The following is a 17,312-nucleotide window of genomic DNA, read 5'->3' on the forward strand; positions in this document are numbered from 1 at the left end:
CACACACACACACACACACACACACACACAATAAATGTAATTTTAAAAGAAACGTAAAAAAAGGTGGTGGGCAATTGAGGAAGTCATGTGAAGTCAGCTACTGGCTTCCACACACACATGTACCCTCACCAATGTGCATGTGTACACACCCAAATGAAACACACACACACACACACCCCCCGCCCCCAGATTTGAACTGGGAAGTGGCGGTCTGTTCCTGCTAGGTGACAGAAGGACCTGTCTCCCCGTCCAGCTGGCAGAGGCAGTCCGCCTCCGTGACTGCGTGTCTAGCATCACAGAGACAATGCTTTAGCACTGATGGCCTGGCTCTTCTGCCCTCTACCTGTCCTCCTGCTTCGGAAGGTGGGCATGGGTCAGTGACAACTTCCGCAGGCCGAGGTCGATGACCTGGAGTTAGGATGAGAAACAGATTAGGAAGTCTGAGGCCTTGCCAGGGAACAGTGGTCCAGAGCCAAGGATGGCGTGGGGACACCTCCATTCCTCTGACTCTCCCAGCACTTGGAGCAGAAGTCCCCGTTTCCTTCTTTCTTGGAGCAGGGGGCCTGCTGTGGTTTGTTCAGGGTGGGCGGGGAGTGGGCGTGGGTGACCGCCTCCTCAGGGCTTGGCCCGCCTCCTCCTCTCCACAGACTGCCTTGTGGGACAGTCTCAGCCTCAGTCAGTCACCGTGTCCTGGAGTTGGAGCCTAAACCAGCTGAGATGCCTTCTCTGGGCCTGGTGATGGAGAACGGCCAGGCGCTCCCGGCCTTCCTGCTCTGCAGCACCCTGCTGGTCATCAAGATGTACGCGGTGGGTGTCATCACAGGCTACACTAGGCTTCGGAAGAAGGTACGTGACCTGGGGTGTGTGAGAGCGGGAGTGTGTGTTGGGGGGATTAGCACTCTGCTGGTTTTTCCCTGCAAGAAAATCTGGGAACTGAATAACGTGCTCGCCAGCGTGCAGAAGTAGCTATTTCAAAGCTGCCGCCGCAGCCCTTCTGGATGCTGGGCTTCGGCTCCAGAACCTGCCCGCATGAGAGCACCCGGGGTTTCCTCTCTCAGCGCCAGGGGAAGCGACCTCCACCAGGAGACGCACGTGGAGCACAGGAACTCTGACAACAAGAGAAAGGTGTTCTGACCTGGCGGTTTTCCGGCAGACAGGGAGGAATTTCGTATCTGGGTGGAGTGGGAACCGGTAAATCAGGAGCCCAAGAAGTCTTTCCGTGGAAATTCCCACTCCCCGTGGACGCCACACACAGACTCACGGCAGCCTCCGAGGTTTGGTCTTAGCCAGAGGGGTCACAGACAACACTCTGTGATCCCTGTCCGGAGAAGGAAACAGCAATAAAAGAGCCCACACGGAGCCGGTGGGAGTGGCCAGGACACTGGGACCCATTCCTCCGCATTGGATGGACCCCTGGAAGCCGCTGGAAAACAGAACTGCACGAAGTATTTGTTGCCTTTTCAAAACCAGCCTTTGTCCAGCCCAAAGGCAGCGTGAACAGGGTGCGGGTGGGATCCCTGGGTGGGACTCTTGCCCTCCAGCGGGGTTCAGCCCCTAGGGCACGTACTGGCAGGAATAAAGGCAAGGCCACCACTTACTGGCTGCCTCTGGTTCTCCTGTTTAGTCGGTCCTGGGATGTAGGACACAGGCAGAGATCGCTATACTCAGTTCTTCTCCCCTTTGCAGGGGCACCAAATCTGAACCCTAAATTTCCACCAGAGCCTGGAGGAGCAGAGGAAGTTAGGTTACCTCAGTTTTCCCACGGAGCTGAGGAGATGCTGTCTTCCTGGGGCTCCTCCCATCCCCTGAAGCTTACTGTCTGGTTCCTGAGCCTCACTTCCTCCTGGTCTCCATCCCCCATAACTCCAGATGCAACGGCCCCTGCTTTGGGCCCTGGGGCTCCTCGGGTGCCTTTTCTTTCTGCCAAGAGGGACCAGAGGATCACCCTCTGCAGAGAGAATGGGCACAGGCTCAACGTCCTCTCCCCACAGGCCTGGGGACCTGGGTGGCTGATGACGAAGGTGCCACTCACTCTGGTTTGTAAGACTGCTTCCTGCTGGAATCTGACGTGGCCGCATGGTCCTTCCTGGGAGTCCATGCTCCTTGACCTACTAGAAGTGGCTCCCCGATAGCTGACCGCAGGGGCTCTACTGGTGGCAAAGCCTGACCCTCAGGGCTGGGGGACTTGGGAACCAGCAGAGAGTAATTCTGGGTGGGAGTTCTCGGCCTTATAATATCACTTTACATTTTCCTCGGAGCAGGGCAGGAGCGGGCCATAGCTAGGGCCCCAGGGACAAACCAGAGTGAAGCACCACGTTTACCTCAGAGTTAGAAAAGTTGATTCAGCTGTCACCAGAGTTGATGAGGGGAGAATTTGCCTGGCGCTGCAGCAGGGAATAACTACCAGTGAGTCATAAGTTCCCAAAGGCAAAAATGTGACCTTGGGCCTCTACTGTCTTTCCGGCCCTCTCCAGGCTGCCCTGCTCTTCCATGGAGGCTCAGGTGCTCCATTTTATTCTGAGCCTACAGATGAAGATGTCCCGGAAGCCGGAAGCTGCAGAGTCTGGTGGTCAGGGAGGGGTTGAGTGTCTGATCAGGCTCTTGAACACCTCTCTAGCTTATTTGTTTTTAATTTTTTGAGACAGGGTCTTACCACGTAGACCAGGCGGCCCTTGAACTCACAGAGATTGCCTACCTCAGTCTGGGATTAAAGGCGTGAGCCACCACACTCTGCTAAATATCTTATTTTAAATTGTTTTTTGAGATTCTTGGACTAGAACCTAGGGACTCATGCATGCTAGGCAGACACAGTACTATGGGTACATACCCTGAGCCCCCCCTGAGGGCAAGGCTAGCCAGTCACACTGAGCCCCAGGTTAATGATCTCTTTACCTACAAGCCCAAGAGATGGTCAGGAGAGTGCTTTTGCCGGCATCAGCTTTGGTACATAGCTCAGGAAAGGGGTTCAGGGGAGCAGGCTGAATGGTCTGTCAGGGATGTAGTAGCTGTACTGTCCCCTAGGCCTTGAGCTCTGTCCTCAGACAAGGACCCTCTCAGGGATAGTGACCCTCAGCCAATGTGTTTCAGGCTTTTGCCAACCCGGAGGACGCCCTGAAGCATGGAGGCCTCCAGTACTACAGGAGTGATCCAGATGTGGAGCGCTGCCTCAGGTGAGTAGCTCCGAGTGTAAAACCTGACTGCTACCTGTCTGTACCGAGTTTCTGATCTGGGGACTTGAGAGTCCCCTGTGTGTCTAAGGGTGGGCCTGGTTTCCTTGGACAATTATAGTTTATGCATTACATTTGCCTTGGAAAAGAGAATCCTCACGATCTAGAATTAGAGTTAGTCCAAGGTTGGTGGTGTGCGTCTAAGATGTCGATACCTGGGAGGTGGAAGCAAGAAGCTCGACCATAGCTCCAGACCAACCCACAGAGTGAGACCATTTGAAGAAAGCATCAGATAAAGAAATACAAGTGGGATATAGTGGCTCACATCTCGGAGCCCAGCATTTGGGAGGTATGGGCAGGAGTGTCAGGGGTTCAAGACCAGCCTCTGCTAGTAGAGTCATCCCTGTAGGTGGATCTCTGACTTGCCTCCATGTGCGTGTGCACTTCCCCCACCCCCAAATGTCAAGGTTTTAGAGTGAGTCTTAAGCTAGGTATAGTGACACACACCCATGACGCCAAGGCTGATGTAGGAGGATTGCCTTGGGTTCCAGGCTGGTATGGCTACAGGTAAAGCCCAGTCTCAAAAAGAAAACAACCTTTAATCCCTGCACTCAGGAGGCAGAGGTAGGTAGATCTCTGTGAGTTTGAGGCCAGCCTGGTCTACAGAGTGAGTTCTATGACAGACAGGGCTGTACAGAGAAACCCTGTCTCAAAAAAAAAAAAAAAAAAAAAAAAGCGCAAAACAGCAAAACAAAAACGTCTTGGCTGTGTAAATCTCTTCCAGACAGAACGCGATTTTTAGCAGATGGCTCAGTTTTTAGTTTGGGGACATTTCTTTGCTGTCTCATCGGTGATCCAGAATGAGGAGGGGGCGCTAGGGCATGAGGGCACTGGGGTGATGGAACGAGGAAGATAGGCAGCTGGAGCTGGTGGGACGTGAAACAAGCCACATACACAGCTCCCAGCATATCCCCTGGCACCACAGGCAGGGGTGGGTGGGGCTGTGCCACTTCCATAACAGAATTCCCCTCTGCAGACAGAGTTTGTGTTCGTCATTGTCAACAATGTACACACTTGTGGTTTTAAAAAATGACAGCAGCGTGGCCTAGGAAGTGAAACTCCAGGGCGCCCTGTCCTTTCCAGCGGGACGAAATGCAGGCCGATCTGCGTGTGTTTCATCAGACCCTCGGCCATTCGTTGTTTAACAAGCACCTACTGTGGCAGGCACTGGCCTTGCACAGCCATGACCCCATATTGGTGATTTGTGGTTGTCCGGGCCATTCTGAGCCACTGCGAGGAAAAAACTGAGTGGCCGAGGCAGCCATCCCAGCCAGCTGTCAGCAAGAGCTGAGACATTGTGTTTTGTTGCCTCCAAAAGGCATAACCTTGTCCAGGGAAGACAAAGGAACTATAAGGAACCCCCGCAGTCCCACCTACCCAGTAGGATTTTTCTCCTTCTCTTTTAATATTTGCTTTATATTTATTTTACTTTATGTGTATGAATTTTCCCTGCATGCAGGTATAGGCACCCCTTATGTGCCCACTGGATCCCTTGGGACTGGTTGTGAGCTTCCACAAGGGTGCTGGGAATCGATCCCAGTGATCCTCTGCAAGAGAAACAAGTGTGCCTGACTCCTGAGCCATCTCTAGCTGGATTTGATTTCTTAGACTCTCTAGTACTGAAGCTTAAGTGGTTGGTTGGTATTCAGTCAGCATTTTCTGAACGTTCCTATCTGATAATGCTCCTGACCATCCACCTGGTGAGGCTTCAGTCAGGACTTGCTAGGTACTTGGGCTGGGGTGGACGCCAGCACCTGGGTAGCCGAGAACCCTCCTGACTCCTTAGAGCATCACAGACAGCTGAGGGTGGGAGATGAAGCCCAGGTTGGTAGAGGGCTTGCATAAAATAGAGTTGGAGGCTAGCCTGGCCTACATGAGACCCTGCCTGACAAAAGAAAGGAAGAAAGAAAGTCAGAGACTCATACCGACTGCCCACCACTAGGAACTGACTGAAGAGAGAGAGAGAGAAAACAGTTAAATATTAGAATCAGGACAGGTGCCCCGGGCTACAGGGCTGTGAACACAGGAAGCATGTAGCCTGGATCCTGGGTCATGCATAAATCTGCCTTGTAGATTAGCACATGCTGGAGACAAGCCAGGCTGGTCCTGGGGCAATCAGGAACCAGGTTTAAGAATGGAACTCAGGGGGCTGGAGAAAGAGGGTCCTTAAGTGCACTCCTCACTCTTGTAGAGGACTCAGGTTCGAGTCCCAGCCCCCACAGGATGCCCTTGTCTGATCTCAGGCATTAGGCATACATGTGGTGCACATGCATACGTGTAGGCAAAAGTACTCATACAGAAAATAAAATAGATAACTTTGATTTAACTGAATTTTTTTTCAAGATAGAGTCTCACTATGTAACCCCGGCTGTCCTGGAACTAGCTTTCGTAGACCAGGCTGGCTTCGAGTTTGCAGAGATCTGCTGCCTCTGCCTCTCGAGTGCTGGGAAGAATGGAACAGAATAGAACTGAGGCCACCTGTACTGCCTTCACCTAGAATTCCAGCACTGAGGAGGTGGGGCAGCAGGATCAGGAGTTCGAGGCCAGCCTTAGCTGTACAATATACCATAGAAGCTTGCACAGCCTACATGAGACTGTGGGTTAGAGAAGGAAGCCCTGAGTGAGCATGTATTGTTGACAGGGGCATTGACCGTGCCAGAGACTAAAGCCTCAGACCCATAAGGATGGCAAAACCTTCCTCAGGTGAGGCCCAGGGATGGCAAAGCCTTCCTTTGGTCCCAGTGCGAGCTCTGGCAAGATGTATAAAGACTAGCAACGGTAGCCTCCTCGAGGGTTTACAGGCAGAGACTGATTTGCTATACAGACCTCCTGACCCCTCCCCCTGTTCTGCACATTAATAATAAGCGTCCGGTAGAGAGCGAGTGGCCCACTGACCCCAGCTTTTCTGTGTGTGTCTCTTCTTCCCTTCATTCCCTTGCTGCCCCAGGCGGGTCCCAGCCTTGCTGGACAGGTACCAGCCACCTTCTTGTCCCCGGACACCTGCCTGCACTTGCAGATGGAAATGTGTTCACCTGAAGCTGGGTGTCAATTCGCACACAGGACTGTTCCCCCTGGGGGGACACCTGACCCAAATTTCGTCTTGTTTCTCACTGTTTGGGCCTTTAGCCTAAAGAGAGGTGCAGTTTGCCAAGAGATCTGGCCCTCAGGTGCCGACTTCCTATGTTCTGAAAATGATATCCTGCCTGTCCATTTATCAGTAGGGGACACAGACTCAAGAGAGGAAGGGACACCTGTGGGCTCAGCTCCTTGGTGGCAGTCAGTTGGGGGCCTCTGGTGGAAACCCCATTCCTCACTAGGGTCAGCGAGGGCCTGTGACAGGTTGTCAGCCCAATGAGGAGCAATCACAGTTGTGTCCAGGCCAGAGCTGGTGATTTGGGGGTGGTGATGATGAGGGGGGTGGTAGCAAACTTCAGGCTGCTTTTCCTCATTTTCTGGGTACGAACACCCACAGCACTCCGAGGAGAGTGATATTATCTATAGAGATGGAAGGGTGCGCCAAGGTCTGTCCCCGAGGCTGTAACTCCCTCTGGCAGGAGGCAAAGCTTCAACCCCGGCCTCAGTCCCCACCCCTTACCGATTTCCCTCTGCACATCCGCCTTTGGCACCAAGCAGACGTCCTCCTTGCACCCTGAGCTCACGTACGCGTGCCGTGCGGCATGGGTGGCAAGCTGGGAGAGAGAGAACATGTTGCCGCCAACTGCTGTCATTGCCCTGACCTGGGGTCACCAGAGGTTTCTCCCCACTGAGCAGTACCAGCTCTGTTACAGGGACGGAAGGTGAGGGGCGGACCCGATGCCACAGCGGGGCTGTGCAAGTCTCGTGTGGTGAGAACTGGTTTTGGGTGACTTTTGCCTCAGAATGCTGGTCATTATTAGAGTGACACATTTCTCCCTGCCTTCCAGTACGTGACTCCTTCCACGCCTCTGTTTGGATACTGTAGCAGGGGAGGAGAGGTGAGCTTTAGTTTTTCAAGGTCCGGATTTCCCCATTCCTCCCTGCCCCGGGCACCACCGTGGAATTGTGGGGCCCCATTGTAGCTTCAAACAGATGAGGGAGGGAGGCCCTGGGTCGGAGCTCCCTCTGCTCCCAGCCACCGTTCCCACCCCTTTGCCACCTGGGGAGGAATCAAGGAAGTGCCCCCCCCACCGTAGCCCAGGCTGGCCTCTAACTCTCCAGCTGAAGATAACCTGCTCCTCTTGGCTCTACCTCCTAAGTGCTAGAAATAGAGGCTTGTGTCACCACCTCTGGTTTATGTGCTGCTGGGGACTGAACCCAGGACCTTTTCACTGCTAGGCTAATGTTATACCAGCTAAGTCGTATACCAAGACTTTTTAAAAAAATCATTTTTCTTTATGTGTATATGGGCGTTTTATATTATATACATGCAGTGTCCAAAGACACCAGAAGAGGGCGTCAGATCCCCTGTAACTGGCATTCCAGACAGTTGCGAGTCACCATATAGGTCCCCTGCAAGAGCAGCCAGTGCTCCCAATCGCTGAGCCATCCTCCGACATTATTTTCATGATAGGGCCTTTGTAGCTCCAGACTGACTTCAGAGCTCCTAGGGTCTTGAGGCTGACTTTGAATTCCTGACTCATAGTAAACCTCCTGCCTCAGCCTTCCAAGTGCAGAATACAAGTGCAAGTCAGCACAGCTGGCTCCCAACTCTCACGCTCTTATTTTGTGGGGGGAGCTGGGAGGTTCAAGAGAGGGTGTCTCTCTGTGTAGCCCTGACTGTCCTGGAACTAATTCTGTAGACCAGGCTGGCCTTGAACTCAGAGATCCATCTGCCTCTCCCTTCCAAGTGCTGGGATTAAAGGCGTGTGCCACCACCGCCTGGTCTTGACTCTCACTCAACACACTGTGCTTGCACATGTGTGTGAGCCCAGGGGCCAGCCTCGGCTGCCATTTCTTAGGCGCTGTCCCTCTGGTTTTTGAGATAGCTTCATAACTTGGAACTAGGCTAGCCCATGGGGCTTCCTGTCTCCATTCCTCTGAGCTGGGATTGCAGGTGGGTATAAGAACACATAGCTTTTCCATGTGGCTTCTGGGGTTTGAACTTGGTTCTTCACGCTTACATAGTTAACCCTTTATAGATGGAGCCGTCTCCCAGGTCCTCAGCCTGCATGTCTTAAGGAGCAGACAGTCTGGCACCCGAGCCCCTCCCCTCGAGTGTTCCCCGGCACCGTGACCGTGTTCTCATAGTCCCTGTGGTAGGCGGAGCTCATCCGCAGGCAGCTTAACTTTCTGCCATGGACTTTCAAGGGTGTTCCCATAACTAAGACACAGAGGCTGTGTAGGTACTGCGCCATCTCTTTGGGTGCTATGACCTGGGGGAAACCTGCCCCGTCTGCTTCCGCTCTTAGGTTTCCCAGCCTTCCCTGTCATCAGCCCCCAGAGTCCATCCAGGCCCATCACCCGGTGCCATGCAGCACTGTGGTCTACCCCACAGCAGGCTGAGGGCTGATCTCACCAGCCATACAGACTTGCTTTCCCTGTGTCTGAGTCACAAGTTCATGATCATGGTGACCTTGAGAAGGAAGGGGAGAGAGACTGACTGCCATACCTGAGAGAGTTCCAGGCCCTGCTGAAAGAAGGGTGTGTGGGTGGGTGTGGGTGCACACCCTCAGGCGTGCATGTGTGTGTGTGTGTGTGTGTGTGTGTGTGTGTGTGTGTGTCAGAGGGGGGGAGGGAGGGAGAGAGGAAAGGAGAGGGAGGGAGAGGGAGGGAGGGAGGGAGGTGTGGGTGTGCCTGGGCCAGAGGAGAACTTGTGGCTGCTTAGTGCTCTTGATCTTATATTCCCTTGAGGCAGGGTCTCTCCCTGGCCCTGGAGCTGGGTCGACAGCCAGCACACCCCATCAATTGTTTCCACCCCTACCTGCTAGGGTTATTAGGGTTATTAGCACCTCGGTCACAGCCAGGGTTTGCCATGTTTTAAATATGGGTGGTGGGGATTTGAACTTTGATCCTCATGACTGCGCATCCATCTTAACCGCGAAGCCTTTTTTTAAAGAAAGAAAAATCTTTTTGTTGTTGTTGTTGTCTTTTTGAGATGGGTTTTGTAATGATTCTTTTTCTGTCTCACTAGCCAGCTCCCAAATAATGACACAGAGACATCTTATTAATTATGAAAGCTTGACCTATAGCTTAGACTTGTTACTAACTGGCTCTTATAACTTAAATTAACACATTTATATTAATCTATGTTCTATCATGTGGTGTTACCTCTCCCATCTTGTACCTCCTGTTTCCTCTCTGTGTTTCCTCCCTTCTCCTGTGTGCCTGGAATCCCCCTCCTCCTCTCTCTCCCCAGAAATCCTGCCTTTACCTTCTACCTAGCTATTACTGTTCATCTCTTTATTAAACCAATTAATCCAAAGGTGCCTTGGCAAAGACACATCTTCACAGTGTACAAATATTCTGCCACAGGGTTTCTCTGTGTAGCCCTGGCTGTCCTGGAACTTCCTCTGTAGATCAGGTTGGCCTCAAACTCACAGAGATCTGCCTGCCTCTGTGCTGGGATTTAAGGAGTGTGTCACCATGCCCAGATAAGAAAGGAAATCTTGAGAGAGAGAGAGAGAGAGAGAGAGAGAGAGAGAGAGAGAGAGAAGAGAGAGAAGAGAGAGATGCTTATATACAGCCCAGGCCTGCCTCAACTCACTCACTAGCCAAGTATGACCAAAATTTATTTATTTTTATTTTACATGTGCTTACTTGCATGTATGCATGTGTACACCATGTGCTCTGTGTGTGTGTGTGTGTGTGTGTGTGTGTGTGTGTGTGTGTGTGTGTGCCTGGTCCCTTGTACCCTCAGAGGCCAGAGGAGGGCATTAGATCACAGATGGTTGTGACCCACTCTATGGGTGCTGGGATACGTGGGATACGAACCTGGGTCCTCTATGAGACACCACCGTTCTTCACTGCTGAGCCAGCTCTCTGGGCCCTGACCTTGAACCCTTGACTGTAGTTATTTTCCCGCCACACCCTATTCTAAGCAGAGCTGGGGATAAGCACTCCACCTCCTAAGCTATCTCCCCCCCCCCTTCTTAAGAATTTTTATGCCCTTGGCTGAATTTCTTTTCCTCCCGTTACCAGGCCTCTCTCCTGTCCACCTGCTCACTTCCCTCTTGTGTAGTTCAGCAAACAGGTCAATTCTGAATTCTTGTGCTGTTCTTACCTCTGGGCCTTTGTGTATGCTGGGTACTTTCCAAGAAGGTTCTTCCTCTGCCTGGCCAGCTTCTCCTCATTGGGGCTCTCTAACACATCTCTCCAGCCCTGACTACTGCCCCAGTCCCCTGCCCCCCCACCCCCTCCCCCGTAGCATTGGGGCGCTGGGTGTTCCAGGCCTCTACCAGGCTCTACCTCTATTGCCTTTCACTCAGTAAGCTGCTGATGGCTCTTGCTAAGACTCATTTTCCAGTGGCAAAATGAGGCCTCCGAAGTGGCTCGCCACAGACGCGCTGGGGCCAGGCTGGGCTCGCCAGTGGCCTGGTGCCGCTGGTCAGACAGGCTGCAGCTGGAAGCTGGAGTCCTCAGACTGAGTGATAGGGCCTGTCCTGGGAAGGTCATGGCTCGGCCACTGTTTATCTAAGCGGTCATCGATGGCTCCAGGCATTCGCTGTCCCTAGTTGACGGGCTTTGGCTGCCTGGTTCGTTTTAAAAAGAGGCAGCACTCTAAACGGGGCCATAGAAACTGAGTGGCGGCCAGTGAGAGAGTTCTTTCTTGGCTATTGTTTATGGTAAGGTTGGATGCAGCCTTCCGGCCACGCATGCTTACGAAAGAGTGGGATAGCACGCGTGGAGGAGGGAAGGCTGGCCAGAGTCCTGTGCTTAGCTGGGCTGGTGAATGGAAGAATCCTATGGTTGGTTCAGCAAAGATGATGCTTAGTCCGCTGCTGGGGCAGAAAGGGACAGAGGAGGTACCAGACAGAGTCCCAATCCTGCATTCAGAGGGCAGGCATGTCTCAGTCCTGCCTCAGGGAATACCTGTCACTCACCCAACCCTGTCCTCTGAGTCCTCTTCCCTTGGTGTCAGAAGGAACAATGTGGGGAAGATGGGATGGACAGGGCCGGTAGGAGCCCCGTTACTCCAGCTGTTAACTGGGCTTTGAGCCTCAGCCACATCTGGGTAAAGCTCAGAGTCACTGCCCCCCTTGGCCCTACACATTCTAGCTTATGGGCCAACAAGGGATTGGGGTATCTGACAGTCCCAGGAGGTCCCTGGTGGGTTGGGAGCCCCAGAACTAAGCCTGCTGACTGTACCCCTCTGCCTCCCTCAGAGCCCACCGCAACGACATGGAGACTATCTACCCCTTCCTCTTCCTGGGCTTCGTCTACTCCTTCCTGGGACCCGAACCTTTGATCGCCTGGATCCATTTCCTTGTTGTCCTCACAGGCCGTGTGGTGCACACGGTAGCCTACCTGGGCAAGCTGAACCCGCGTGTCCGCTCAGGAGCCTATGTCCTGGCCCAGTTTGCCTGTGTCTCCATGGCCCTGCAGATCCTCTGGGAAGTGGCCCATCACCTGTGACCAGTGGCTGGAACCTAGTCACCTACCACACTGTGGACAGAAGCCACCGAGGCTGAACCTGGAGACTTGGTGTCCCTTCTAGAATAGGGATGGGTTCAGGTCCCGGGTTCCTGGCCACCTAGGTGTGTTGGATCCCTGAGCCCAATGTGTGCGCGTGTGTTTCTTAGCCTCTTGGGCTCTGGATGCCCAACTAGAACCACTTACAGATGAATTGTGAAGATCGCCAGTACATCCTTGACCCTCACAAAAGCCTTAAACATCACCCACACTCCCTCGTGCCCCTTAAAACTGAAAGGACAGCTGGGCAGTAGTGGCACATGCCTTTGATCCCAGCACTGGGGAGGCAGAGGCAGGCAGAGCTCTGTGAGTTCGAGGCCAGCCTGGTCTACAGAGCGAGTTCCAGGACAGCCAGGGCTACACAGAGAAACCCTGTCTCAAAAAACCAACCAAACAAACAAAAACAATCGAAAGGACAGAGGATTCTCTAACAAAGCCATCATTCCCTCCAGGGCTAAAAATGAAGACTTCTCAAACCTACCCACAACTCTGGGCCAGCCAGAGAGGCCCAGCGGCGGCCAGATCCCTCTCAGACTGCACAGCTAGGGCACTTGCCTGAGGTGGGCAGGTCTCAGGTCCCTGTTGACACCTCCCTGTCCTTTGTTCCGAGTGCCTTAGTACAGGCTCAGGAATGGTAAGTGCATACAGTAAGTCCAGCCTGCCTGGTCAAGGCCTTAGCTCCTCCAAAAGGCAGTCAGTGATGGGCTTTGGCCGACCAGCTACGGAAAGTGAACTTTGGGCTTGTTCAGCATCTATGAGGTTTGAAGATACCAGACGTCTACCCCTGTGGAAAACCTCGTGTGTGTGTGTGTGTGTGTGTGTGTGTGTGTGTGTGTGTGGTGTTCCAGAGTCTTCTGAGACCTGTTCAGGGTTAGTCATTAAACAGTTATGTGTGACCTGTGAATGCCCTGTGTTTACTATTTCCAATGACCGTGCTGTCCCAGCTGGCCTGGTGCCTGCTGGGAATTTTTAGGGTTTTGGTGTTTGTATGTTTTGCTTGTTTGAGACTGGTTTCACTTGGCCCAAGTTGGCTTCAAACCTACTATGTAGCCGAGGACATGCTTGAACTAACAGCCTGCCTGTACCTCCAAAGTGCTGGGATTATAGTCCTGCACACCACGATGGGTTCGTTTCTGGCTCCCAGACAGCACAGACGACCTATTTGTGGACATGACACACCATCAGGCTGCTCCAGGGAAGTCCCCTTCTTCAGCGGATCCCTGATAACGTGGTCTTTGGCTTGGGATCCAGAGGTGTCCAAATCCTGTCCTGCAGCTCTGCCACCTGGATGCTGTTTTGCTACTCCACAGGTGGAGACGCAGGAGTGGCCGCCTGGAAGTTCAGGGCCTGCCCCAGTGGGTCCCATGCCCCTCCATGATGAGATCTGCTTACTGAGACCAGCTGGAAAGGCCAGCTAGCCTAGGCTTCAGTCCCACCGGGTCGCAGCGCGCCGGAAGTGGACAGCACTGCCCTCTGGTGGTGAGGTGAAACGTTGCTCTTGGAGGAAAGCAAACACCATAGATTGGTTCTCCACCCCAACTCCCCCCCCCACCACTCCCGTTTTTAGTGAGCATTAGGCTGGATGTACCTTCATATGTCATTGTCCCCCTCACCACCCCACTTAATACTTGAAATAATTTTAAGAAGGAGGCATTTCTACATTTTAGACAAGATCAGGGGAGTTTAGATGGTCGAAGACTTTGTTTCTGCAATTTCATTTTATGTATATGGGTGTTTTGTATGAAGACATGTCTGTATCATATGTGTGCCTGGTGCCCATGGAAGCCAGAAGAGGGTGTTGGATCCCCGGAAGCTGGAGTTACAGACAGCTGTGAGGCACTATGTGGGTTCCCACACTGAGCCATCTCTCCAGGCCCATTTTAGCCAAGGGATTCAGGGTCCAAGAAGAGAGATGACTTGCTCTGAATTCCTGGACTGGGACAGGAGAGAACTCAGCAAGGTGGGGCCCAGGATGGATGGAGGCCTGAGAGGCCGAAGCTGGGCAAATGAACATCTGTCCATTTCTGTGTTTTTCCTCTTGAGGAAGGTGGGCTTGTGACTGCCAGGTGTTCTGGTAAGGACCCGCCAGTGGCCTGGTGCAGGAACATGTATCACCCACAATGGCTGCATGATCTGGGGTCTGGGTGATGGACCCACCCCCCTCGGAGGGGTCTGGGTGATGGAGCCGGTCCCCTCAGAGGGGTCTGGGTGATGGAGCCGGCCCCTCGCAGGGGACTGGGTGATGGAGCCGGCCCCTCGCAGGGGACTGGGTGATGGAGCCGGCCCCTCGCAGGGGACTGGGTGATGGAGCCGGCCCCTCGCAGGGGACTGGGTGATGGAGCCGGCCCCTCGCAGGGGTCTGGGTGATGGAGCCGGCCCCTCGCAGGGGACTGGGTGATGGAGCCGGCCCCTCGCAGGGGTCTGGGTGATGGAGCCGGCCCCTCGCAGGGGACTGGGTGATGGAGCCGGCCCCTCGCAGGGGACTGGGTGATGGAGCCGGCCCCTCGCAGGGGACTGGGTGATGGAGCCGGCCCTCGGAGGCCCTGAGGATCCACTTCTGCAGTACTTCCTCAGTCCTGCCCCTTAGCACTGCAGTGGGAGAGACAGCATGGCAAGGGGCAGTGACAGCCCCCCTTGCAGTAAGGCTGGGAGCACTGATCAGGGGTCCTGTGACCTCTGCTCTGATAGTGACACTGAGGTCCACTGGGGAGGCGAGTCATGCTGACATTGGTCAGGAACTGGAAAGAAACTCCAGTGGGCTGGGTGTGGCAGCACACACCTTTAATCCTAGCACCCAGGAGACAGAGGCAAAGGGATCTCTGAGTTGGAGGCCAGTCTGGTCTACAGAGCGAGACCGTCTCATATAAGAAAGCCAAGAAATCCAACTGTGGGGGTAGGAAGAAGTCAGTCCCGGTGTGCTATGGTGTGAAGTTGGGGCTGGTGGGAAATCAGGGTAAGAGGCCCCCGAGGTGACCAGGGAGTTGTTCTTAAGCGCTAAACCCTCTCTCCAGTCCCTAAAGAGTTATTTTTATATTTAATTATGTACATATAGCCAGGGATGGTGGCATACTCCTTTAGTTCCAACACTAGGGAGACAGAAGAAGGTGGATCGCCACGTTTGAGGCCAGCCTGGTCTACAGAGTGAGTCCCAGGACAGTCAGGGGCCCACAGAGAAACCCTGCCTCAAAAACAAAACAACCAAACAACAAAATTATGTATATTTCTGTGTGTGTGTGCATGTGTGTGTATGCATGTGTGTATACACGTGCCTCCGCATTAGAAAGCATCAGGTCCTCTGGAGCTGGAGCTGGTTGTGGGATCTGAACTCGGGTCCTCTGCAAGAACAGCAGCGCCGTGCCGTCTCTCCAGTCCCATGGGGGAGTATTTTGACTTCGTCTCCCCTCACTCTGCTCCTCCGCAGTGAAGACTGCTGGACATGTGGCTCAGTTGGGAGAGTACTTGCCTAGCTGGCATGAGCAAAGCCCTAGGTTCCATCCCCGGCACCACACAGGCCAGCTGGGAGGAGGCCTGAAGGGCCTGGCTCAAGGCCCCCAGCCACAAACTGTGGTCTTTTGCTGATATTATTTTCAACTCTTTGTGTCTGTCTGTCTCTGTCTCTCACTCTCTCTCTGTTGTAAGAAATAAAAGCAGACACAGTGCCCCCCTTCCTTTGGTCAAATAGGCAAAGCCAAGGGAGAATGGAGTCCAAGTCCTCCTGGGCGAGGCTGGGGCCTCAGGTGCCTTGGCTGTATAGGAAGATGATAGCCTGGGACGAGTGCCCAGGAAGCTGCTCGCACAGGGCTCTGCAGCCAGGCTCAGCAGGACGGCGGTGTTTAACGGCCTCCGCTTTGCTGAGAGGCGGTCGCCCTCCCTCGGCTTCCTAGCACAGCATGTGCAAACTATTAAGTTGGTTTATTTTTTCTAGAGTGCCAGAGTGGAAGTGATGTAGACAGCCTCACGGTCACCCGTGGGAACATGACCTCCAGCATTTTCCAAAGCTGGCATTTCTGGGGCCCACCTTCCAGGCCCCCACTCAGCGGAACCCCGTGTTGACAGCAGTCACTGTTTAGTTCTTTGTGGTACTTTGGGGAACTATAGAGTAGAAGTGGGCAGGGCTAGGAGTAGGGTGGGGTGGAGGGATGGTTCAATGTTAGGAGATCTGCTCTTGCAGAGGACCCAGCTTTGGTTCCCAGTGTCCACATCAGGGAGCTCACCACTGCCTGTAACTCCAGTTCCACGGTATCTGACGCCCTCTTCTGGCCTCCACAGGCACCTGCAGCTCCATGGTACACACACAGAGAAGCAGGCTCATACATATACATATAAATAAAAATAGATTTAAAAAATTTTAAATAGAAGGATGGGATGTGTCTCCAGTGAACTCTGGGTCCCTGACTTGGTACCCGGGAAGCCTGTTTCCACATCCACTCATGTTAAGCGATGGGGGAAAAGGGTATCTCTTTAGGTCACTCTGCAGCCTGTGAGTTGGACTATTGCTGATTCAAGTCCTCAGGTAAAGGGAGAAGCGAACACTGTGTGCTGCAGACCAGTTAGGCATAGCCAGCTTCTAGAAACTTCCTCGAGGCAGGTTCTATATCATCTTTCATCTCTGGTATCCTTGGCATTGAAGCCTCCTTTCGTTCCTCAGTCACCTAGTCATCCACCCAGGCCAGTCCCGCTTCTATGGCATCGTCCACATTTGCCCATCCTGCCTCCATATGGTCCAAACCACTGCCCAGGAGGAGGCCTGGACACCTGCCTCAGTTTCTGATGAAGGCCAGAGGACATGTTCCTCTTCCCAACACCCTGCTCCCCTGAACCAGCCCTGGTCCAAAGAGAAACCTCTGAACTGACCCAAGGCCTCTTACGCTTGCTAGTGCCCCCCCCACTCCCTCATAGCCTTAGGCTAATGGTGTGCTTACTCACGTAGCAGATCACCCCTGGGGTTGTGGAGTATCGCCTGCCCTCTGCCCTAAACCCTTACTCCCTATCCAGAAGCTGGAACCCATGTTGAGTGTGTCATACACTCGTGAATGAGTGACAGACAGAGGCCCAGGGAATGCACACCCAGAGAAGGAGCAAAACCAAAACATGGCTCCAGGGTCTGGAACACAGTGCAGCTCGCAGAAAGCTCTGAAGTCGACCTCCAGAACCACATAAACCTGGCGTCGGCAAATCCCTGTCATCTCTGGACCTGGGAGACAGAGCCTGGGGAATCAGGAGTGTTGGGGATTGCGGACCACCAGACCCTGAATTTCTTGTCAACAACTTGTTTTCCTCTGCTCTGAGCACGAGACCCTGCTGGCAGGCTGGTGGGGCTGCAGCTGAACTGTCCGAGAGCGGGGCATGGCCAGAGCCCTATATAACCTGCCCCTGAGCACAATAAAGTGGGCATTCTTGTCTCAAGGATGTCCCCATGGCCCCATCTGTCTGTCTGTCTCTGTCTGTGTTTGTATGTTTTTAAATCTTAAGCCTAGT

The 17,312-nt window shown here is 53.5% G+C and overlaps 1 protein-coding gene across 1 annotated transcript; it reads left to right on the forward strand.

Annotated features, from left to right (window-relative positions):
• The first annotated feature begins 244 nt into the window (after positions 1 to 244).
• Positions 245 to 12,738, forward strand: Ptges (prostaglandin E synthase). The gene is made up of 4 exons (XM_048432002.3): positions 245 to 363; positions 648 to 846; positions 3,088 to 3,170; positions 11,528 to 12,738. Exons 2-4 carry the CDS (start codon positions 718 to 720, stop codon positions 11,775 to 11,777), a joined length of 462 nt encoding a protein of 153 aa, XP_048287959.1. The 5' UTR covers positions 245 to 363; positions 648 to 717; the 3' UTR covers positions 11,778 to 12,738.
• Positions 12,739 to 17,312: the final 4,574 nt, after the last annotated feature.

The sequence above is a fragment of the Myodes glareolus genome, chromosome 21 (assembly GCF_982192425.1).
Source record: "Myodes glareolus chromosome 21, mMyoGla1.1, whole genome shotgun sequence".
Classification (NCBI taxonomy): Eukaryota; Metazoa; Chordata; class Mammalia; order Rodentia; family Cricetidae; genus Myodes; species Myodes glareolus.